Genomic DNA, 25,715 nt, shown 5'->3' on the forward strand with positions numbered 1-25,715 from the left:
TATAACTTTATTTGATCTGACAGTGATTATGATGACTAGCCATCACACACTGTGCTATTTTTCCTAGTCAACCTGACAGATCAGTTTATTTGACACAACAATGATGTAGGTCATATGATTTAAGTGATAAGGTAAGCTGTCACCATTTGGGGGCCCAAATGGCCTCCTGTGCTTTGAACCTTCGGGCTCTGGACTGGTGCCTGTTTGGCTGTGGGCTTTTTCTTATGCCCAGGAACAGAGTCTGGATTGTGAGGCATGGGACTTGGTCTGCGCCTAGATTCAGGACACGACATTCTGGTAGGCCTGGGGACTTGTTGTCTAAGCCCAAAATGGTCGTTGGATACAAGCTACATGAATGGGAGATTGTCCATAACAAGATGTGCACTGTACAACATGTTTGAATGCCTTGGAAATGCTTTCGCATGTATTGTTTTAGTTTGCATGCTTGGTTTGTGTGTCCAGTTCACGTGTTTGGTGTTATATACCTAGTACTAATCTTTAGGATTAGTGGTCTAATCTAGTAGGGTTAGGGGAGCCCTAGGATGAGATGAAGCAGGCTGATACAGGTGGCTAAGGCTCATGGTTAATAATACCAAGTATACTCGCTATTTATGACCGGACAATTATTTATAGCAGCAGTACCCACTGCTGTTTGTGGTTTGTGATGGACCAAGATTACCGTTGGGAACATGAGTGGATTCAACGGATCACGGACGATCATGCCAAAGGCCTCAACAGGCACACGTTGGTGGTATACCAGTGCTGATTGGCATGGTTTGTGGAATTGGAGCCTTAGCTTCTCGCTCGGGGTGGTTCAAAGCATAGAATCTACGGTTGGGTGGTGAGCTAGTTTGCACCCCTCTTAGGGGGCTTGTACTAATCACTCGTGTTTTGTGTTTAGGAGATCCGTGGGGTTGTAACACTTGGTATCACCGTGTAATTGCCTCATAATTTTTCGGGATTATATCACTAATCTTTTTACATGCATGGACATGGGTGTAGGCACCACATGTAACCATGGCATGTCTTGGCCATGCTTTCCTAGAGAGTGCCAATTGAATCTTGGAGACCGTGGCAATGAAGGAGTATGTCAACGCGGCCACCTGAGTGAGTGCCAGTTGCATCTTGGAGACCCTGGCCACAAAGGTGCATGTGAAAGCGGCTATGGACATGTGATGGATCTTGGAGAGCCAAATGCCATATTCTGTAAGGATTTCGAGTACATGGTTGAATAGATGGGGTTTCTTCCAAAATATGTATTAAGATGCATACATTGTTTGCATGGTTCATTTTAATTTGTGTGTACGGTTTTCTATGCCTAGACAATTCTTGGATTTCATTGCATGCGGGGCCCATGGATCTAGGGACGCCTGGATTGCACCCGTGGGCCAATGTGCTGCACAAACTATCTTCTGTTCACGTGTAGTGCAGAAGAAATGGGTATTTGAAGGCCAATGAAGAGTTATAACCAAAGGTGTTCACATTCATTAATAATGAGGCCGGGCATTCACACTCATTAAAAGAAGGCCAGGCACCTTTGTTGAAGTGTGGGACCCTTCATGGAGTTGGTCGCCCTCTTCTATGAAGCATATGAGCCATCAGAAGAACTTGTGCAGATTAGAGGAGAAGGGGCTGTCCACTCTCTACTTTCAAGGCTTTTCACTCTTTGCTCATGCATGTGCATACCTACCTACTGCATGCATGCAACATGCAAAGCTACTTACATGCATGCATGCTACATGCAAAGTTATCTACATGCATGCATGCAACATGCAAAGCTACCTACATAGATGCATGCTACATGCAAAGTTATCCTTCATGCATGCATGTCACATGCAAGCCTACCTACCTCCATGCAAGTTCATGCAAGCCCATGCAACCATACAAGCAATGCAAGCTCACCTTTTTGCATGTAATCTCATCCACTAGCATGTAAAGCTATCTTCCCCATCCAAGTCTATAAAAGAGCACCTATCTGCTAAGAGAAGCTTGCTCACTCCACTTTTCCTCACGCTTACATGATGCCTACAGCTGGGTGCCCTACTTCAGCCCTCTCCTGGCACTCCTCTCAGCTAGGCGCTCTGTTTTCAGCCCCTTTTTGGCACCTCAGTAACTGTACAACATGATTTCAGCCGCCTACTGGCATAGCTACTGCTGTAAGACCTGTTTTCAGCCCTTTTGAGGCAGCCCAAACCTGTGTGGCAGCAATAGAGCTGTACAACCAGAAATTCCAGCCATTTCTCTCCACATTTGCTATGCGTGAGAGCTCTGTATTGCTGTCAGACCGCTGCTGAACCTGTTTTTTCCCCTTTCTAGCATGAAACCACAAGAGAAGGGTATTATCGAAGCCTCGAGGTGAAGAAGAAGAAGTCCTGTAACTACTGCTTGTGTTTTCCGTGAAGAATCAAGCGGGGAGACTCATGGGAAGTGCTGGGCACTTGCCTAAGGTGGTAATCAGCCATTGGATAGTTGGATCTTGGGAAGCTCTCTTGAGGATTGCTGGGCAATCTTTGAGGGTAGTGCTGGGCACCTTGTTGCTTGTGGTAGGTAGGCCACTTGCAAGCTAGCTGATTGATTGATTTTTTTCATTCAAAGTTTTGGGAAGAAACGGTGGTGCATGGCTGGGCCAGGCTATCCATTAAATGTACTTGTATAAGATAACTCCCTTAAGGCAATAGAATTTACCTTGAGAGGGAGAGAGAGGGGGGGGGGGGTGTAAGCACACTTCCGTATTGTGACAGTGGTATGAGAGCGAGGCTTCTTTCTCTCTCTCAAGAGGAAGGTGATTCTGGAGAACCCACGGACAGCATTTTAGAATTATTTTGGGTTTTGTTCCCTTGCTCTGCAATGAGAAGGGCAACCCGAAAGCAATTTGAAGCAGTTGGGTATTGGTGATACAATCATCATTGGCACTCCCCCATCCCAAAGTGGAGCTGAAATTCAGCAACTAAGGGAGGACGTGGCTGAATTGAAGTCCATCTTGGCCATTCTAGAAATTCAGCATGCTCTGGAATCTTTGAAAAAGAGGCACATCGAGCGAGCTCCTCATGCATCTAAGGAGGTTTCTTCTCGGTCTCATTTCGTTCTCATTCATGCCCATACCCGTACCCGAAATCATTCTTCCTCATCAAGTGGCAGTTCTTCCACTCACTCTCGTTCTCATTCTCATGCTCATACCCGTACTCGAAATCATTCCCGCTCACCCAGTTGTAGTTCTTCTACTCATAGAAGCCATTCACATCACCATTCTTAAAGCCATGTTAAAGCCAAAGCCCGTTCTCCTTCTTCCCTTGGAAAACCCTTGAACAAATTGAAGACTTTCAACGGTGGGGATAAGGATATCAAGTTCGAATCATATAATGCTAGCTAAGATACTTGAGAGGAGAGACGTGAGCGATTTCTCCCTCCTAATTTTGAGAGGATGTGAAGAAAGAATGGGATTGGTTGTCTCAGAAGAGCATGAAACATGTTTGCTTATGTGGACAAGTTCTGGGCTGTTTTGTGTAAGGTAACTTCTTTTATGAAGATTTCTAACGAAGAAAGATGCGGAAGTTTGAGTTTGGTTTACAACCCATTGTTAGGATGAGCCTTAAACTCTATCTTAACAGCACTTTACTCCATATGATGGAGTCAGCCATGATAGCTGAAAATTTGCATACTAAGGGCACCCCTAGAAAGCAAGAGTCTAGCTCCCTACCTACATGCATGCATGCTCCATGCAAAGTTATCCACGTGTATGCATGCAACATACAAAGCTACGTACATGCATGCATGCTACATGCAAAGTTATCTACATGCATGCATGCAACATGCAAAGCTACCTACATGCATGCGTGTTACATGCATGCATGTCACATACATGCCTACCTACCTCCATGCAAGTTCATGCAAGCCCATGCAAGCAATGCAAGCTCATGCAACCTCACCTTTTTGCATGTAATCTCATCCTCTAGCATGTAAAGCTATCTCCCCCATCCAAGTCTATAAAAGAGCACCTACCCACTAAGAGAAGCTAGCTCATTCCACTTTTCCTCACGCCTACTTGATGCCTAGAGTTGGGCGCCCTACTTCAGCCCTCTCCTGGCACTCCTCTCAGCAGGTGCCCTGTTTTCAGCCCCTTTTTGGCGCCTCAATAGCTGAACAACATGATTTCAGCCGCCTCCTGGCATAGCTACTGCTGTACGACCTGTTTTCAGCCCTTTTGAAGCAACCCAAAGCTGTGTGGCAGCAATAGAGCTGTACAACCAGCAATTCCAGCCATTTCTCTATACATTTGCTATGCGTGGGAGCTCTGCATTGTTGCCAGACTGCTTGCTGAACCTGATTTTGCCCCTTTCTAGCATGAAACCACAAGAGAAGGGTATTATCGAAGCCTCGAGGTGAAGAAGAAGAAGTCTTGTAACTGCCGCTGGTGTTTTCAGTGAAGAATCAAGCAGGGAGACTCTTGGGAAGTGATGGGCACTTGCACGGGTGAAGTTCTCAGTAAGCTTTTCCGTGGGCTTCACACCCATGTGGAGCAGATATAGGTGGAGGGAGTAAGTACTGGCAAGCAGATTTTTCATAGCTTCTTGATTTGTATGCGCTCGTTATGCCTTAGTTGAACTTCTTGGACCAGAATTCTCCTTGATTACGCGGATTCATGGTAGACCTATCTGAAGGAGTAGATCTGGACCATTGCACGAGTGATTTGTGGGAGGGTGATCTCTTGGGAGGTTCAAATGGAGATACACACCTTGGAGACATATACTTTGGTGTCCCAACTGGTACGCGATATTTGACTGATTATTGCTCTAGATATTTGAGTGGGTCCAATTGTAGAAGGGTGATTTTATTCTAGGAAACAACCCTGATCTCTAGAGAAGAATTTGTTGTAAAGAGCACTGACTTGGGGGACCAAAAAGCCTTCTTTGATCGGTCTTGCCAAGGTAAGCTTGAGTTTGTTTAGATGAACTCTTGTAATTTGGTGTTTATTCTGTGATTGGTGTGTTGTCAAAGTGGGGATCCACATCTTTTGTGGGGATCCTAGTGATTGCAGGCTACCTGGTGTGAACTAGGAGAGGATGCAAAGGATTGATAGCATGACTTCGATAGTGCTATGTAAACTATGCACTTATCTAATTTATTTTGCCGATAGAGTTGTCATGATCGATAGTTCCTTCGTGCATCCAAGAATAACATTGGGTAGCCTTGGATAGATAGATGCCAATCAGGTTGAGTTTTTTTTTTTTTTTTTTTTGGAGAAATGATACTCTTTTGGGTAAAGGTAGCATTCCTTGCGACTATCCTCCGTAGTTTTGAACTTTGGTTCATAGGGTTTACATGTGGTAGCACAATCACGATCTGGCCAGCCTTATGTAGGTATGATTTGGGCCAATGAGTTGCTATAGACACAGTATTGCTTGAGGCAAGATTGTTGTGGATGGGTGTTCTACATTTATGACAACCTCATGATCTGTATTTGGGGCAAGATTGCCGTATCTATGGTAGCCCTAGAATTATGGGAGGAAGTAAGAGGGTATATCATATAGGGCAGATTGATGTGGTGGGCTAACTTGAAAGTTAGTGTCCTTCAGGTGAGAGTCTGGTTGTGTCAAGGCAGGATCGAGAAGGAATTGATCACTTCGACTTAATCTTATGTCTAAAGGGCGGTCTTGTATGGAGTGTATCTTGGTGGTAGGTATGGGATGCTCGGATATGCTACATGCAGGATTTCTCGATACATCTACATTTCCTATTTGGTGGATTTTTGGACCGACGGGAAGCGGTAGCTGATTGGGGAAATCAATTACAGGACGGAAGGAAGAATGTGATTGTGGATTGCAGATGATCAGAGAGAGTGTTGTGTAGTTTCTTGGTATTTGCAGCTATGATTGGGTCTATGTTTTGGGTAAAGTGGTTATTCTTACCACCAAATGCGGGTAAAGTGGGTATGCTTTGCTAGACGCTTGTTGAAGCTTCTTTGTTTCACAGAGAGAGTTCTGAAGGATCTTGATGTGCGCACATATATTTTGTAGAGATCTAGATTCAGACTAGATTTTGGTGATATTGAAATCCGTAGGTTTCTTGGATAGTTTTACTCTCCCGAGAAGAGTCAGTTTGTACGCCGCAAGAGATTGCTAGCAACCTTAGAAAATCTTCCGGAAGACTTGCAAGCTGAGGAGTGATGGATTGTAAGACTTGTATGGGGTATGTTTTGGTGGTATGGGATGCTAGGATTTATCAGATGTGCAGGTTTACAAGGTTTCGTTGAGGAAGATGTTTTAGCTTTTAAGATTGCTGGATGCCTAGTTTATGGGGTGAGTGCACTTGCCTCTGATATGGCAGATGTCCAGCTCATTAGCTAGACCTTTGACGTGGCAAATGTACGGTTTAGGGGCCATTCTTCTGACAAGGCAAATGTCTAGGTTATCAGCTTTATGGCTGTTATCCAGAGCTGTGTAGTGAGGTATTGATTGGTTGGATTATACTAGTTTGACCGAGTTCAAATAGAGAGTGTTAATGTTGGCAGATTTCGCTTGCATCTTGATTACCTTGACACAATAGGCTGAGTTGGGATTGAAGTTTCTGGATACTTTAGGGAGTCAAAGTTTGATTGAGATAGGTTCCTACTCATGATGATTGTTCTGAGTCTAGGCATCAAGAAGGATACGTTAGTTCCGGTGGAACATTGCATATGTTCAACATCGAGAGATAAGGTGTAGTCCTAGAAAGAATTGACCTACTGTACAACCAATTTCACAGTTGTGCATTTGGCAGAGGATATGGTACAGTAGGAGAGTTATATCATGGGTGTTTTGGTTTAGACACGGTCTTGATGGGAACACTTTAAGTGGTTATTTATGACGAGAGTGTTTAGATATCTGATAGTTCTGTGGTTCTCAGAGAGGGAAGGTATTTTTATCCCCTGGGTACGAGGAATTACCCAATCATGATAAGATAGGTAATTTGATTGGCTATGACAACTGTCACTATGATGATAGGTTACCCGATTCCTCGGGAGTTGGATTGAGGGTTTGTTGTGTTACTCACACGACTCTGGTTCGAGTTGGTCTATTTTTAGTTTCAGTGAGATTTGTAGGGACAGTGGCTGCAAATTTAGCCAGTTCTTATGGTAGAGTTATGAGTGGAAAGGGCATGAATGGTGAACCAAATTATGGAGTCAGTTGTCAATGTAGTTTGAGTTTCCTCTCTTATTTCCAAGACTAGGAATGTCTTCGACTTGGGAGCTAGTTGCTATTTACAACATAGGTTCTCTAGTTTTCTTTCTTAGACAGATTTTGTTTCCAAGAGTGGAAATGTTTTAGAAGGGGAATTATGTTACGTACCTAGTACTAATCTTTCAGATTAGTGGTCTAATCTAGTAGGGTTAGGGGAGCCTTGGGAATCAGGGTTAGAGGAATCAAGCTAATACAAGTGGCTAAGGCTCATGGTTAATAATACCAAGTATACTGGCTATTTATGACCAGACAATTATTTATAGCAATAGTAGCTACTATATAAGTGAGACTTGGGTTATTATTGTTCACAAAGAGTTATTCACTTTGTGGTCTGTGATGGACCAGGATTGCTGTCGAGAACATGATTGGATTTGACGGATCACGGACGGTCATGCTGAAGGCCTTAGCAAGTAGACAGTGGTGGTATACCAGTGCTGAGTGGCATGGTTCGTGGCGCGTGGGATTGGAGCCTTAGCCTCTGGCTCGAGGGTGGCTCGAAGCATAGAACCCTACGGTTGGGTGGTGAGCCAGCCTGCACCTCTCTTAGGGGGTCAATACTAATCACTCGTGTTTTGCGTTTAGGTGGTCTGTGTGGTTGTAACATTTGGGATGCTCGCTCGTGAACTATTTGTTGATGTAGCTTGTGGGCTTTTGAACACTTCGTTTATTTTGTAAGCCTTTAATATGTCATAACTTGTCTTGTAGGTACACACTCATTAATACTTGGGCGGACACTTTATAATGAGATTAGACTTATTTAATGATGGCTGACCAAGGCAAGGAAAGGGTGCCCCATTTACTGGAGTAGGGACAAGAGGTGTGGGTGGGCACCCTCTTTGGGCACTCCACACTCACTAAAAACAAGAGGAGAGCCATGTGGCTGGTGGTTGTAGAAAAAATTCATGCAATGAAGAAGAACTACGTACACCCTGTCTTGGCCGTATAGCGCCCTGCACCCGCTCCTGCACTTGCTGTACATTGCAGACATCACCTGTTTCTGTACCTGCTGCACTTGTTGAACCTGCCACACCATTCTCCGCCAACTGTACGTGCCTGTGTTGTTGTCGTACAGTCACACACAGGCCGTAGCAGTGCTGTCAGCAACACATGTGAGCTGTACGGAACAGCCCTACTATGCTTGCATGTGTGGGGTGTGCCGCTGCATATGTTGCTCCTGCCGATGACCGGGAGGAGGAGAGAGTCTGTGGGAGCCTAAGTATTTGCATGCGATCCTCGTGTGAAGCAAGTGTTGAGTACAAAGAAACATGCTGCATGGGTGGATGATGCCACTTTGAGTCTAGGGCCCATGAGCTAGGGCTGAAACCAAGAGAGACGGCTTACTCTTTTCTTTTCAGAAATGGGGAAGTATTGGAAGGCAAGGAGGGTGAACTTCTCTTCAATAAGCTGCCTCATTTGAACCCCCATGGAGCGACCTCACATAGGCTGAAATCTGCAGTTAGTTGTGAGAAAGAGGAGGTGCCTAAAATACTCCTTAATAATATACTATTATTGAAGAGGGATTGAATTAACAGTTTAAGTGTGACAAGATTGGACGGGGGAATTTCATAAGCAAGGCAGGTGTCCCTAGCTGAAGGTCAAAAGTTAGGCTACTTTGATTGGTCAAGGAGATCCTTTCAACAGTATCCCACAAAAAAGGCTTGCTACTTGCTTGCAACAACCTTAGGCTTCTGTTCTCCTAGTCATCCTCTTGTGTTATCTTTGTGTGCAATTTTGCTCAGGTTATACTTGTATCAAACAAGTCTTTTGAGCACATTTTGCATTGTGGCTTAGGACTTTTTGTATCAAAGCTTTTGTAATAAAAGTTCTTTCATAGAATAGACTATGCTTCTATCAATATGCAAGGCTTGCTCTATCATCCGCCTTTAGCAATCACATGATAACTGTATATCAAGGTCTCCTTAAGAGAAGTACCCCTCTCATCATTCATGCTTTAGTCCCACTTATTTTGTGATCCAATGTTATTATTGATTCATATACGTATATACATACTTCATTTATCCAAACCGTATCAAACCTCAAGCTGTTATTTTTGTCCTACTAACCCCAAAAAAAGATCAAGAAAACCTTTTAAACTTTTAGATTTATAGAGGTACTTGAAAATGTGAGAGAACAAGTTTGAATTCTGTTTTTTTAAGACCAGCCTTATTGGAGTGCAATGAGTTGGAAGAAACTATGGGTCTAAAGCCTTGACCTTGAAAAAGTGTTCCTTATTGGTTGCATTCTGGCAAAGCTTCTTTGTGATTTTGTCTTGATACGTTTCTTTAATGGATGCTTGGATATGCAGACAATGGTGCATGATCTAAAGCTGATGATGAAGCCACCAGCAGTTCAGGTTAGTATTGTTCTTTAAGACATGTTTTGCTTTCCCTTGTTTTGGAGAAACTTGTTGTATGCATTGAGAGGGTATTGTTCCTATTTTTTGTTTTGTTCTAAGAAAGCTTCTAATGCATTTTTAAGTTCAAAAGGATTATGCACTTGAATCTCAAGAGAACAAGGAAAAAATTGAAGAATTGCTCTATGGAATTTAAGTATATGACATTGACATAACCCTTTTATAATTTGAAAGCCAAGACTCAATTAACACAGACCTCTGGCTCCATGTTTTTGGACAACATTCGGTTGGGATCTCTTTCATTGTTTGGATGTGAACCTGTACAAGGATGCATATCACTCTCTTTAGGAGAGTAAGCCTCAAGCTTTGCGGAAAGCTTCAAACTTCTCTTGCCTCTCCCTGACACAATGATAATGAATCTCTATGTGTTCGGTACGTGCATGGAAAACTGGATTCCGTGCCACAGCTATAGCACTTTGGCTGTCAGTGAGTATGGTAGTGGGGGAATCCTCCCAAGGATCATCTAATACACAGGCATAAACAAGATTAGAGAAACCAAATAAAAGGGGTGCAGGCAAGCTCACCACCGGTGCGTGTCCGCAACCCTCCCCCGAGCCAGTGGCTAAGGTTCCACTCCCACGAGTCCCTGCCATAGTCACAAGAAACGTTTCGAGGTTTTTTTCGTTTCGAGGTTTTTGGGGTTTTGTTTCGAAAGGTTTCGTCCCTTAGCTAAGAAACTGCGAGATTTTGAAAAATCCGGCTCCTGGCTCCGCTACTTCCGCATCTGGTGCTTGGAATCTGCATCCAAAGTGTCCTCTACATCCGAATCTGAATTTGCAAACTCGAGGTTAAGAACAATCATAGCAAACATTGGAGGATGCCATCTGGTATGCTAGGATTTATGAAGAGACAATGGCTGGCCAAATGCAGAATAACGTCTCTAAGAAACCTTGAACCACAGGAACCTCTCAGCAAGCTTCTAGGCGTAAACTTTCGAAAGTTTAAGTTTGAGAAGGATCCACAAGATCAAACCCAGTCTACGGGTGAACCCAGTCTGAAGAAATATCAGAAGCATGAGTAGATCCTCCAAAAAATTAGGAAGGGCAAGTGTTCTCTTGCGGTCAAAAGGGCCATATAAAGGCGAGTTGTCCCAAGGCAAAGACCAAGGCAGCTCATTTGACTGAAGTAACAAGTAACCCTCAAGTTCTTCTGTAGATATTATGGTTTTAGGTAAAAGTGCTTGCATGGAATGTGTTTTTTGCATGGCAGTCTTTGGTTCTAACAACTTGATGCGATTCTTCCTTGTTTGTTCCTCTTGCAACGACAGACCCATCAACTCCTCAAACCATAGGGTGGGTTACCCCTAAGAGACAAAGTAAGAGAAGTATGGAAATTAAGGTATGGACTTTGGCAATGACTGTAATGTCTTGGATACAAGTTCCTTTTTAGGAATGACCTCATCAATATTAAGTAGTTTCTCCTGAAGATCATGAATCTTCGTAAGAGAATCTGCAATATTGTCACCTTCATGCATATGCAGGTTCTCAAGTTCTTTCTCAAGATAGGCTACGCTAGGCTTATCTTTTGCTTAATTCATAGTTTCCAGTACATCCCATGCACGCTGTGAAGTCTTGCATGACTGGATACGTGGAATAATTGACCTTTTGATAAATAAAGAGATCAAAGCTATGGCTTGGGCATCACATCCATCTCATCTTCTCTGTTCCTGAGTGGCAGGAGTAGGTGCTGTAGCCTATTAAGAACATCTGCTAGAAGTGGCAGGTAGAATGTCTGTAGGACGGGGCTCATCACCATTGATATACTCGCACATACCCTTGGCAAAACCAGCAAGTCCCTGACCATAAAACTCCACGAGGAGTAATTGCTCCCATCACATTTTGTCCTCCTGAGACAAAACACCAAATACATTTGTTGCATTCTGTGCCCAACTCACAATAGCTGACAAGAGGCACAAATATCCTATGTGCAACCCAAATATGCACTTTATGTGCAGTGCGAGGCACTATGAGCACAAACTGCCATGGCACACTGTCTTGGCTCGTAATCTCTCGTGTTTGCTGATTGGGGCATGTCCTAAGCCTATTTTTTCTTCCGGTCTTGTGTGTTCCACCTCTATTATTTTGGCGTCTGGAAACTTGATTTGTTCCCTTTGCATGATTGTCATAGCCATTTGTGCAGCAAAAGCATGGGGCTCTGAATATTCTTGGGGAATAGCATCATCATAATAAGCTCTCCGGTTCTGATTTTTCTGCCAGTGATCCAAGCCCATCCGTCTGGAAGTTTTCCAGAAGCATGGAAAGGGGTTCTCCTTGCTTCTCTTCTTTCCTTTTCGGCCAGCCTGATCCGTTTTTCGGTGTCGCCCTCTGCATCGGCTGCTAGTCAGGAGACCGCTCCACATCATCTCACAGACCTGGAGCTGGTTGCATGGGTCTCCTTGGGCACAGTACTTGCCAGTTGTGACTCTGTCCTGCTCTCTTCTTGAGGCTGCTATGGCAGGTCTTTGTCTGGTTGGTCTATGAATTACCGGATTTCTGAGACCTTATTCGGCTGTGCCTGACGTGGTCTGCCAGGTCGCACAGGAACTGCTGTGCCTTCTTCAGCTCCTTTTCTGAGTCTTCTTTAGCCTTGAAGAGCTCGATCAACAGCTGGATCTTATGCTGAGTTAAAGCTTTCCTAGCCTTGTTCTGTCTTAGGCCCTAATTCTGGAAGTCCTGGATTGTGCAGTCTCCAGGTCTTTCTTATGCCTCTCCTCCCTTTCTTGGATGTCCCTCTGCATTATTTCCAGCTCCGTTCTAGAGGAGTTGAGGGCTTCATTGAGCTCGTCTAAGGCGTTCTGTTCTTTAGCTCCTTTGTGGATTCTCCTTAGGTTATTGTTTGCCTGCTTCTTGAGCTCTTTTATGGCCTCCTTATCCTTCTTTTGTTGCTCCTTGAATTCTTCCACCAGCCCTGCCAGCTCTTCGATGTGCGCCTTGATTGAGTGCAGTCTCTTCATTTGTCTGATCCTCTAGATGCTTGGTGGTGCCCAGCACATGCTACCTGTGTTCATTAGCAGGTATCGTGTCCATTGCAGTGCGGGTCCACAACACCAACTCCTTGCCTTTGCTCCCTTTGTCCTATTCTACTGTGGCTTTCTTCCTGCTTTAGTTCTTTATTCTGTGCTTTCAGCTGCTCCTAGGTTTCTCCGGAGGTCACCCCACTTCTTTTTGCCATTTCCTCTCTGGTGCTTTCATGTGGTTGACCCACTTTTTCGGTTTCCCGGCCTGCGTCAGCGCCCTCTTCTGGCTGCCTAGCACCCCCCTCTGGATTCTTGTCTTCCTTCTTATAAGGGATTATCTGGCTGCAGGTGGGTGTGGGTGCTTCCATGACGTCTTTCAATTTCTGTATATAATCCGCCCACACCCCCTTTAGTTCCTTTGTTGCATGCTCTTCCCATTCCTCCATTTTGTTTGCATCCAATTCGTACACTTCAGCAGGTGTTTGGGGTTTGTACAGTGCCAATCTAGCCTCCACCTTAATGAGCCGGATTTTATCTTCATTTGCTTTTGTCTGATGTCTTAGTAGCTAGTATATTAATTGAACTTTAAATTTTTGGATATTTGTAAATTTTTTGAATATCCTTGTACTCTTTGTGAAACTTTTTCTTGTGTTTCCTAGTTTGTGTTTGCTAGTTAAAATAATTGCAATTATTCTCTTAATTTGTAAGGTTGGATGTATTCCAATCTTATATATATATATATATATATTATTCCCGTAATTTGTAAGGTTGGATGTATTCCAATCTTATATATATATATATATATATATATATATGTGCATATACATACATACATACATTTTTTTTTTTTGGTTTAAAAAAACCAACTGCTCTATTATCAAAAAGCAATGTACATGAGATGGATGGCCTTCAAGGTGAAGTCATCCATATAGAGAATGCTAGAAACAGTGGAAAAGACCTCGAATTGTCGGTCATCAATGTCCTGCAGATGCCAACAATCATAGAGAGACTGTCGGAGATTAGCTCGGAAAAAAACATGCTCATCAAGGGAGGGCTGATCGAACATGATAGAGGTTTGAGCCTTCCACATGGTCCATAATGCCCAGTATTGCATCCAATGAACAAAGCAATCAGAACCATTGAGGCAAGGAGGAATAACTTCAAATATCCAGAAAAGTTTCCCTCCTTCAAAGGAAGGAAAACGGCCTTGAATGTTATGATTGAGTGTGAAATTCTACAAAACCAAAGAAGATGTGGAACTGTTTTGGCATGTCTTCCACATCTACAACATCTATCACTGGAAATATTGCGTTTAGCAGGTATCATGGAAATAGGAAGCACACCCACAAGGCATCTCCACAAGTAGAGACGTTGCTTGAGAGGTAACTTACTGCGCCATATTGTTTGAAGTCTTTGGAAACAAGCTCTCAGTTATGCCCCAAAGCAATTCAGCATGAGTCTTGATCCAGGGTGCTGGAAGCAAACATTTATAGACCTGTTTGGCTGCAATGTCACGTAATGTATAATGACACTGATGACCAGTAAGCTGCCAATCTTTGAGTTTGTCTTCATCATTCAGTTGTGGAACAGGTTCATACTGTTGTAATAAAGTCCTTATAGTTTTCCACACCTCTTGGTGATGAAGACCTAAACCATGCCTTCGACAAGCTTGGGGAAATGTTAGAACATATCCCTCATCATTCACAACATCATCAACACTGTTGATCCCTATGGACGAAAGAAAGTAGGCCCTATGTGACTCTCTCATTGCAAGAGGCTGCATAAATACCATGGACCAATGTATACTTTCAAGCCTGAGAGAACTACCAATCAATGCATCACGGCCTTTCCACTGAAGAGAAGAAAGAGCTTCTTTCCAATCTCGCAATAAGGAAGTGGCATATCGGCAACCTGGAATTTTACCTGTGAATCTGCCCGTAACAATCTCCCAGTGAGAGACATGCCAATTACCATAAGCACGAGTGATAATACTATGACACATGTCTGCCAACATAACAGCCCATGGCTGTTTTTGATTCAAAAATGCCAAAAGCATATACATACATACATACATACATATACACACACACACACACACGCACGCATGCATGCACGCATGCACGACACACTTTTTTTGGTAATATCCAGTGCAGAGCACGCACGCACGCACGCACGCACGCACGCACGCACATAAATATAAATATAAATATAAATAGTGACCATGTGAACTAGGGACACCCGGGCACTTTCTACCTTCACACTAAAGTGTTCTTTCCCCTGTGTGTGAACACACGCTTTTAGAGTGTGTAAGCAACTTATTAAGTCACTCACTTTTTTACTTGAATCCTCATCTCATTACAGTGTGCATCATGTTGTTTCACTCTCTCTCCTTCTGCAAGTTGACTGTGCTTTGTGTGCTTCATTGCTAACCCTAAACCTAATAGTGGTATCAGAGCATTGGTTGTGCCACCCTTGTACACCTGCCTTTGCCCACCATTCCACCATTTTAGGGTTTCTGTCCATTGCACACACTCAACATATTAGGGTTTCGATACAGCTACAACACCACCGGCACATCATATTAGGGTTTCCTCCTCTGTCTGTACAGTGTATGTGGCATCCGTACAGCCTACACAGCCTTTGGACCTGTGCGTCTCTGTCTGTACAGGTTGTGTCTCTGTCCATAGAGCTACTGTGTGGACACTTCTGTCCGTATAACCGCTTGTTCTACCTATTTCACTCCATTGTACCCGATTGCACTTGCAGCTGTACTGTCACCTGATTGTACCTGCTCATACATGTGTGTACGCACCTGTACTTGCAGCACCTGCTTGTACCTGCTGAAGCATTTCTGTAGGGCAAAAGCTCCAAATTTCAAAGCGTCCAAGAGCTTCAACTTTGCAGATTCTCTCCTAATCTGTGTCGAAACCCTAATTTGTGTATAAATCAGCCTTATACATCAAAATTGGGCTTTTTGCATCAACAAAAATTTGGGGCTTTTCGTCTACAAACATCCATTCAACAAATTCAGCGACACTGTGCCTAACTTTTCAATATAGTTCATGCATGTATCCAGTCTCTGGTGCATATTCAGCTCATGTAGAGAGCTTGGGCATCATGACTTGTAGAGGATTTTAGCAGAGCAGTGTGCATTTTGTGTATCTGATATTTTGCATAAGCAATGGCTTAGCAAGGACAAGATGTATTCGGTATATTGGCACAGGAAGATAAGCTTGCCGGGACTAATTACTCCTCATGGAGCTTCATGATCCGAAATCTCTTGGTAGCCAAAGGCATGTTGGGCCTTGTGAATGGAGTCAAAGAGGAACGCCTGCAAGGGGTGGTGGTAGAGTTTTTCTACAAGAGCAAGAGCAATCTGCTACACCAACTCCAACACAGGAGCAAAGGAGATGGGATGCGAGAGATGCATAGACCATGTCTTCCATTGCATTGTCAGTGAAGAGGTCAATAATACCTCACATCAGGTCTTGTAAGACTTGCCAAACTTGCATGGGATACTCTTGAAGCCATGTATCAGACAAGGAATGAGGCTAGAGTTGCATATTTGAAGAGGCAGCTTGAGATTCTCAAAATGGAAGAGGGTGATGCTATGATAGATCACTTGACTAAATTCAAGGACCTTAGAGAGCAATTGGCTCAACATTGATGAGGTGATCCTAAACAACTAGCTGATTACTACTAGTTTGAATTCATTGCCTCCATCTTTCTTGGTTTCCACACCTACCTCAATTTGTCTATGAGAGGAAACCCAAATCCTCTCACATTTGAGGAGCTGGTGGGTCTACTGTTGAAGGAAGAACAAACCAGGATAAACATGTCAGATATGTGTGGTGGTGATCAAGCGTTTGCCAAGGGTAAGGCATCTTCACAGGGTGGTTATCAGCTGAAATGTGATTCGAGAGAGCCATATAGTAAGTGATGCTTCAGCTCAAAATGCCAAGAATGAAAACCAATTTGCAAACTTTGTGCGGGATGATTAGGATTTTTTGATCACATGCAATTATGATTCTTCTGAAGAGGACTCTTGTTTTACTGCTAGAGAGGATCATGTGTGGTACTTCGATAGTGGTGCCTCTGTCAAAGTAACATTATGACGAGGAAATACTTGTTTAATTCTCTTGGACCTGCACCCCAAGGTAGAAGTGTTTCATGTGCCAACAACTCTTTTCATCCTGTGAAGGGTGTTGGAAAGATAGTGCTTAGTGCTGCAAATGGTGGGACAATCACTTTGCAAGATGTGGCATTAGATGGTTTCAGAGATGCCACATTTAGAGAACACGTGTCAAACATGTTTGTGAGCGGTGTATATTGGGTAAAATGCATCGAAACCATTTCTAGAGGATGCTTCAGCCAGGGCTGTACAGAAATCACAGCTCATACATTCTGATGTTTGTGGTCCCATGAGGACACCATCTTTGGGAGTACACATGTACTTTGTCACATTCATTGATGACTTTTCTAGGATTTTTTTTTCCGAGAAATAGATCGTTTTATTAGTTCTCAGTGGCCCAAGCAATCGTGCCCCAATTAACTGTGCAGGATGGGGCCCGGTCCATAGTGTAAATGCAGAGAATCTGTTGTCAAACTTGCTGAGTCTTCGGGCAGACAGTCCCAAATATACTGATGCTGGGGCTCCTTGGGATGGCCACATCTCGAACAACCTGGTGGCCTACCTCTTGGAGCCACCCGCTTCCATCTGTGCCAATCGCCAGAAGTGAGTGAGCACGTCGGTGAGCTTCAAGCTTGAATGTGAGGGAAGGTTGGGAGGGGGGAGTCTACAGTGCTTGAGGAACCAAAACATGGATATGTGTCTCTCCTAGTTGGATCTCCCGATTGTAGAACCTGGATGGGTAATGCAATACCAAAGGTCTCCCAGTGTAGCGTTTATGACTAAGGGACCGTAGCAGTGCATCTAGGGTGATAGGTTTAGGGACTCCTCTCTAGATCAAAATGGCCATGTCCAAATCTTCTCCCTCGTACATAACTTGAGAATCTAATTGTCTAGCCTACCTATACCAGGGATCTCCAAGTGATGTAGCAAGATTCTCTCATCCTACCAATCAAGTGTACACTACCAGTCTACCTTGCCAGATTTTTTAGGTCTCTCAACAACCCCATATGGAATATTGAGTGGACACGAAAGTTGTGAAGTATTGCGAGCATTTGGGATCTTCGTTAAGCAGGGTTTCTATATTTTTTTAAAGCATTTGGAATTTTTTTTTCTCAAGGAAATTTTTTTTTTTTGGGGGGGGGGGGGGGACTCGTACTGTACGATACCGTACGGCAACGTACCGTACGGTACGAATGGGTTCGTACCGGTACGAGAAACAACTATGGGTACGAGCAGAGAATAGGGGGGGGGTGTTTGGGGGTGCATTATTGAGAAGGGGTCGCTGATAAAGTGCAAATTAACGCTTCTCTGACAAAACCGTACCCTTCTGGGGCCTGTGAGATGCGCACGCCTGGTGGCACTGCCTTGCTTTGAAAGTCCGACGATAGTTCTGCCTCAGATTGGTGGTCTCACTAGTCTACACTTTCTTGCACTGGGATCCTTAGGGGCTAGGACTTGGTACTCTGAATCCTAGGGGCTGGGATTCCCACCACCCCCCCCTCCCCCCCTCCTCCTTGAGGAGATGAGTTGGGGGGGGGGGTACTGTCATGGATTGACCGCATAGACAGTCTTTAGCAAGATGTCCCATTTGCCGGGAAATGAAGCATTGGCAGGGGAGGCTAGAGCTGAGAGTACTGAACTCTCTGTAAAATAGGAGCTCCACGAGGCAAGGAAGCGATGTGACATGAGGAATTGACTTTGGAGAGGCTATGCAAGTACGAAGAGATGGCATCCTTGCCATTTGAGCTAGAACTTTGGGGGGATTCCATCACTCACCACCTATCAGTGGGAGGAGGGGAAGGTATTCTTGCGTGAGACTAGGAAAGCAAACTGTCTCATGGGAAAGCATGAGACGCCAACGTTGGACATTGGGTCAAAGTTGTGGTGCCACCTCGCAAAGAAGGCCTGGGCCATGCGTAGTATGACAGGGCTCAGCTACATGACTTTGTCTGATGCTCATGCTGTAGGCAAACCAAACTCGACTTGGTAGTATCCACGCCCCAAAGGATGAAGATCAGTGATCTCTCTAGGCTTGCTTGCAAAAAATCCATGAGCTGTTCACGCGCCCGGTGGCTATCCACAATCTTGCAGACCAAGGTGGAGGCCTCCAGGGAGGCAACTGTCGGAGCAAGGAGATGGAAGTCCGCTTCTGAGAAGGAAAGGCAAGGGACGGCCACCTTGGCTGGGGATGATGGAGCGACTGCCATGGAGTCCTCTTGGAGGAGAGAAGGCCAGAAGACACTGGAACTCGCCACCGAAGAAATGGCCTGAAATGTGAGAACACCTGACAAGAAGAGGCTGAAGACGTTAGGGTTTGGGTGACCCGCCCGCGCGGGGGGGGGGGGGGGGGGGGGGGGGGGGGGAGCTGAAGACGGGTAGAATGGTGAAGAGGACAAGGAGGGTGGGGCTGGCAGAGAAGAGGGATAGCTTTCTGATGGGAAAAACTCCATAATATGGAAGCATAGGTGAAGGACGGGTGGACAAATTGAGGCGACAACGAAGGGATGGAGGCGGGAGTAGTGTGAACGTGAGGCCATCAAGAAATAGACGGGCAAAAGGCTGAGAGGTTGGAAGGTTGGGGTGCGAGCAGGGGCTCCATAGGCAGCGAGAAGGAAGAAGGCAGAAGGTTGGGGGGTGCACACATGTAGTGAGGAGGGAGGCAGCGGGGGGGGGGGGGGGGGTAGGGCGCGGACGGCGAAGGATGGGAAGCACGAAGGGTGAGGAGAGGCGATGGCAAGGGATGGCAAGTCCGCAGATGGGGGGAGCTCTAAATGCAGCTCGACAAATCATACTCTTCACTGGACACCCATGTGTTCTAAGACACGGCTGGCCTAAGATTGACTTTTCTAGATTTGCTTGGGTTTTTTCGCTAAAGGCAAAGTTTGATGTGTTCATATGCTTTCAACACTTTGTGGCTATGGCTGAGAATTAGACAAATCTCAAAATTCAGATCCTACTTAGAGATCCCCGCGGCGCCACTGGGGGGGGGGGGGGGGGGGGGGTACATGTCACATGTTTTCAATGCTTATTTGTTGGATAGAGGCATAAAGCATCAATGCACGGTGCCATAAACACCTCAGCAAAATGGTGTGGTTGAGGGGAAGTGTCACGTGCACGCCTGTGCCATGGCTAATCTTCAGCATGAACTGGCTTAATCCATGATGATTAGTGCAGGAGTTAAGATAAGCATTTAGGTCACCATCACAAGCATCTTGCTCAGCATCAGGATCATCCTCATCAGCATCACTATGATCATCATCATCAACAGCAGCATCAACATAATCATCATTGGGAGGCATGAGTACCCTGTCGGCAGCCTCTACAGTGCTGTCGGTAGCCTTCTGGTACTCCTGTAGCAGGCGGTTGAAACCCTAAAGGTGGCCAGGACAAGGTGGCATCACATCATGTAAAGCGCAGCATTTATGTATTGTTTTTGTCCCAGCAAGCTGGCCGACAGCAGGGCGGATGGCCGACCAGCAACTTCTCACATATAAGCATCTCAGAATTTTCAGCATAAAGCAAGTCATTAGTTCATCATTCATCCATCTAGTATTCAATAGAAGATATATAGAAGGGCCAAGGTCAACCTCTTGGGGCTGACCATAGCCCTAGCAACCATCAGTGGCCACTTCATCTTGTGAAGTTGAGTATAGAGTAGCATTTATAGCAACGTTTGAGTGTGTATGGCTCAAAAGACTTGGTATATCTTCGTGTGGGATCACAATCTGCCACACCCAGTCTCATTGATAAAATCAGAGTGCTATCGCCGTGGTATGCTCGTACTAAGCACATTGAGGTGCACTACTATTATGTCAGAGAGAGGCTACATGTAGGGGAGATCAGCCTTGCTTATGTCTTGACTCTCTACACAAGATGACAACATTGCAATGTGTTCACCAAGGCACTGCTTAGGGAGAAGATTGTTGGGTGTTGGACTCACACACTCACACACACAAACCTGCACATTAGGGTTAGGTGCAGGGTAGAGAAGCTCACACACAGAAATGAGAGAGAGAGAGAGAGAGCCAAAAGTGTGGTATCCACAAAAGGCAAGTCAACCCTTGCATGTGTGCCACATCCATATAATATAGAACTACAAAATATTATATGTGTCCTTTCACACTTGATGTCCAAGGGGAAAAACCACATGGGAAAAAGTGCCCTTGATTAAGCCCTGTTCACACATAGCACTACCATAAGTGAGCATGTGGTATCCACAAAATGCAAGTCCCCTTGCATGTGTGCCACATCCATATAATATAGAACTACAAAATATATATTGTGTCCTTTCACACTTGATGTCCAAGGGGAAAAACCACATGGGAAAAAGTGCCCTTGGTTAAGCCCTGTTCACACATAGCACTACCATAAGTGAGCATATGCCTACAAATCTCCCCTGTAGTGGAAGTGTGAACCTGTACAAGGTAGCAGATCACTCTCTGTATGAGAGTAAGCCCAAAGCTTTGCGGAAAGCTTCAAACTTTTCTCGAGGTAAAGCCTTTGTGAATAGATCTGCAACATTATCCTGTGTAGGGCAATAAGATAAACTGATCTCCCCTGCATGTAGCCTCTCTCTGACATAGTGATAATGAATCTCTATGTGCTTGGTACGTGCATGAAACACTGGATTTCGTGCCACGGCCATAGCACTCTGGCTATCAGTGAGAATGGTGGTGGGTGTCTGCTGACACTCACGAAGATCAGCCAATAGTCTCCTCAACCATACACAATCTACTGTAGCTGTAAAGACTGCCCTGTACTCAGCCTCACAAGTAGATGTAGCAATAGTGGGTTGCTTTTTACTCAACCAAGATATGCATGAGCTGCCAAGAAAAAAACAATTCCCACTGGTGGATTGCCTGGTATCGTAATCACCAGCCCAATCTGAATTACTGTATGCATAAAGCTGCAAGCTGCCCCCCCTGGGATAGAACAAACCAAGATCCAGGGTACCCTTAAGATATCGAAAAATGCGTTTGACTGCTTGCCAATGCTTTGTGCCTGGGCTGTGCATGAATTTGCTCAACAAAGACACCCCAAAAGATATGTCTGGCCTCGTGTTACACAAGTAAATGAGGCATCCCATTGCCTGGCTGTAAATGCCGGCCTCAAAAGGCTCTCCAATATCATGCATAGTAAGCCGTACACCTGGTTCTACCGGAGTAGAAATGGGCTTACATTCATCCATGTGAAACCTTTTTAGCAAACTTTTTATGTACTTAGTTTGCTGCATAACAATGCCATCATCTGTATGCATAAACTGTATGCCGAGATAGTAGTGTAAAGGCCCCAAATCTGACATATCAAATTCAGCTTTCAAATCAGCTTTGAAATCTGAAATTTGTGCTTTGCTTGTACCTGTAATGAGCATGTCATCTACATACAAGATGACTATGAGAATATCGGCATCGGTTTTCTTCACATACAATGTGCTTTCAGCTGGACTATTCTCATAACCTTGGCTGGTTAGATGAGCATGTATCTTATCATACCAAGCTCTTGGAGCTTGTTTTAACCCATACAATGCTATGTGCAACCTACATACTTTATGTTCCTCACCAGGAACGACAAAACCAATGGGCTGATTTACATATACTTCCTCCTGTAAATCCCCATTTAAGAATGCAGTTTTGATATCCAATTGATGCACTTTCCATCCTTTATGGGCAGCCAATGCAATCACAGATCTTATTGTGGTCATTCTCGAAGTAGGAGCAAAAGTCTCTTCATAATCTATTCCCTTTTTCTGGGAGTAGCCTTTAGCCACAAGTCTTGCTTTGTACCTGTCAATAGTACCATCAGACTTTCTTTTGAGTTTGTACACCCACTTTGTTCCAATTACATGCTTGCCTTTAGGCAATTCCACAAGATCCCATGTATTATTCTTCATGATAGAAGAAATTTCAGCTTGCATAGCTTGCAACCAATGCTCATTCTCATGTGCTTCTTCATAAGAAGAAGGCTCTTGTGAATCAAAGAGACCACCCATTGCGAATGCAGACTCCCCACAATGTACATTCAAAGCATGGCTGGACTAGCCCTTGTTCTACCTGTGAGTGGAGCTGCAAGTTTGCTTTCTTGCAAAGTTTTCAGCAACCATCTTGGCACTGACTTGGCTGTGTCTATGGCTGTTTGCTCTTCCCTGACAAGATCTTCCACTTCTTCCATAGAAGGGGGCTGAATGGCTGGCTGTTCCACATGTTCTACATGTGGATTTTCTTGTGTAGGGGCTGGCTGATCTGAATCCCCCCTTATTGCAATGGGTAAAAGTCCATCAAACATGTCCTGTAAGCCTGTATCATTGCTTTTATACAAGCTGACCATGGGCTGTTCTGAATTTTCAGCAAATACCACATCTCTACTCACAAAAATCCTTCGTGTAGTTGGATTATAAAGACGGTATCCTTTGCTTTCATTGCTGTAGCCCACAAAAATGCATTTAATTGCTTTGTCATCAAGCTTTGTTCGGAGTTGTTCTGGCACATGTGCATATGCCAAACACCCAAATGTACGCATATAATCCACTGTTGGCTTTCGGCTATACCAAGCCTCAAATGGTGTTATGGTTTTCAAAGCTTTTGTTGGACACCTGTTCAACACATGAGTTGCACACATTATAGCTTCCATCCAAAATTTGTGAGGCAACTTTTGTGCTTTCACCATGCATCTTGCCATCTCCATGAGAGATCTATTTTTTCTTTCAGCTACACCATTCTGTTGCGGTGTATAAGGCACAGTACATTGGTGTTTGATGCCCTTTTGAAGCATATAATCCTTGAATGCATTTGACATGTATTCTCCACCTCTATCTGAGCGGAGTGTTTGGACTTTACATGCACACATATTTTCAGTCATTGCTACAAAGTGTCGAAAGCATGTAAACACATCTGCTTTTGCTTTCAAAGGGTAAGCCCAAGCAAACCTGGAGTTGTCATCAATGAATGTGACGAAGTAAAGATGCCCCCCTATGGATGGTGTCCGCATTGGACCACATACATCACTATGTATGAGCTGTAATTTACTTTCAGCTCTAACAGCTCCATCTTTGGGGAATGGTTTTCGCTGCATCTTTCCCAAAATACACCCCTCACATACATGTCTTGGTGGAGACTCAAGAGGCGGCATATTATCAACCATATGATGCTTCTGCAAAAGCATCAAACTCTGAAAATTTACATGCCCAAAACGAGCATGCCATAGCTCTGCATCATGCATAGCAGGAGTGTGGGCAGCCACTGTATTTGCATCATAAGTGCGCTTGTCATAGCTGTCCAGCTTATACAAGCCTTTGTATCGTGTTCCAGAAGTGACTATTTCATAACCCTTTGATGGGTCTTTTACCAAACACTTCCCATCTTCAAATTCAACCTTTAAACCTTGGTCGTTTATGGCTGAGACGGAGAACAGATTTTTCTTTATTCCTGGAACATACAATACATTTTTCATACATATATTGGCACCATTGACTGCAATAAGTATGACATTACTAATTCCCTTTACTGGATATGTGGTATGATCTGCACATGATACAGTGCGGCCATTTGAAGCATAAACCAAGTGCTGAAATACATCTTTGCATGAAGTGATGTGGCTCGAAGCACCACTACCAAAATACCATGATGCATTCTGTCTGTCAGATGCAATGCAAGACATATCAGTGTCTGAAGCACTTGGTGTGTCACTAGTGCATGTGACCAAAAAAGTATACTCTTCCTGGATTACATTAGCTGACTGCTGTGCTTTGTCATCCGAAGAGTCTGCTACTGCATTGCCTGCTTCTTTCTTTTTCTCTTTTGCAATCCTTTTTCTACATTCACTGATGTAGTGTCCAGGCTTATGGCAGTAGTGACATTTGCCCTTCTTTTTGGGCTTGTTTGCATCCCCTTTGTCAGACTTTTCACCACTAGAAGAGGGCTGTCCATGACCAGCCTTGCTAGACTGTTGTCCCCCATGCTTAAAGCTCTTTGCTTTACCCTTATCCTTGGCTGTAAATGCCTTTTCTCCACCACGGTTGCTCGATAAGTTTGCTCTTGTTTGCTCTTCCTGCAAGAGTAAACCCACGAGCTCTTCAAAAGTGACGGGATCACCACCTCCTCTCATTGAGAGGTTGAGAGAGGTGTGAAAGCCCAAGTAGGAAGGCGGTAAAGAATGAAGAGTGTTGGTGACCATCTGTCTGTCTGGGATAACCTCATCAATGTTGAGCAATTGTTCCTGCAAATCTTTCACTTTGGTGAGATGATCTGCCATGGAGTCACCCTCATCCATAGAAAGAAGATCCAATTGCCTCTTCAAGTAGGCAACTCTTGCCTCGTTGCGTACTTGATACATTGCTTCCAATGTGTCCCATGCAAGCTTCGATGTCTTGCATGAACGAATGTGCGGAATAATAGTCCTTTTCACTGAAAGGGCTATCAATGACATGGCCTGTGCATCTCTAGAGTCCCATCTCTTCTGCTCTTGTGTGGGAGCAGGATCTACATCAGGAGCTCTTTGAGCACACCTCCCCTTTGAGGCGTGGCTGGCTGTATGGTAAGTGGGCGTGTGTCATCACCACACACGATGCCCCAAAGCCCTTTGGCTACCAGCAAATTACGGATCATGAAACTCCAGAGGGAGTAGTTAGATCCATCCAGCTTGTCCTCCTGGGTGAGCACACCAAATACATATGTAGCATTCTGTGCCATGTCAACAAAATATATCTGCAAGCAAACCAAGCACCAATGTGCACTGCCAGGCAACCAAATGTCCTGTGCAAATGTATGCCTGCAAACCAAAGCAAGTGTAAACCTGCACCAAATTGTCCAATTACACCCAATGTGTATACATACGCGACAATTCACAGCTGTAATGCCCAATTACATGCTCCAATCTGAAAATCCCCAATTTTTATGCACTCCAATCGCTTCAATGTGCATCTAATTGGCCAATTTTCACAAAAGCCCCAAATTTCTGCAAATGTAAGAGGTTCAATTTGCCAATTTTGACCTCAATTTTGAA

General features: G+C 44.4%; 1 protein-coding gene across 2 annotated transcripts in view; it reads left to right on the forward strand.

Moving 5' to 3' along the window:
* FIP37 (FKBP12 interacting protein 37) overlaps positions 1 to 25,715 on the forward strand; it is a 94,760-nt gene that overhangs the window by 33,662 nt on the left and 35,383 nt on the right. For both annotated transcript variants that reach the window (XM_086814533.1, XM_086814532.1), the window contains one exon: positions 9,523 to 9,570. In XM_086814533.1, coding sequence (XP_086670659.1) covers positions 9,523 to 9,570 — 48 coding nt within the window. The remainder of the gene's footprint in view (positions 1 to 9,522; positions 9,571 to 25,715) is intronic.

The sequence above is a fragment of the Cibotium barometz genome, chromosome 20 (genome assembly GCF_041138505.1).
Source record: "Cibotium barometz isolate CiBa-2024 chromosome 20, ASM4113850v1, whole genome shotgun sequence".
NCBI lineage: Eukaryota > Viridiplantae > Streptophyta > Polypodiopsida > Cyatheales > Cibotiaceae > Cibotium > Cibotium barometz.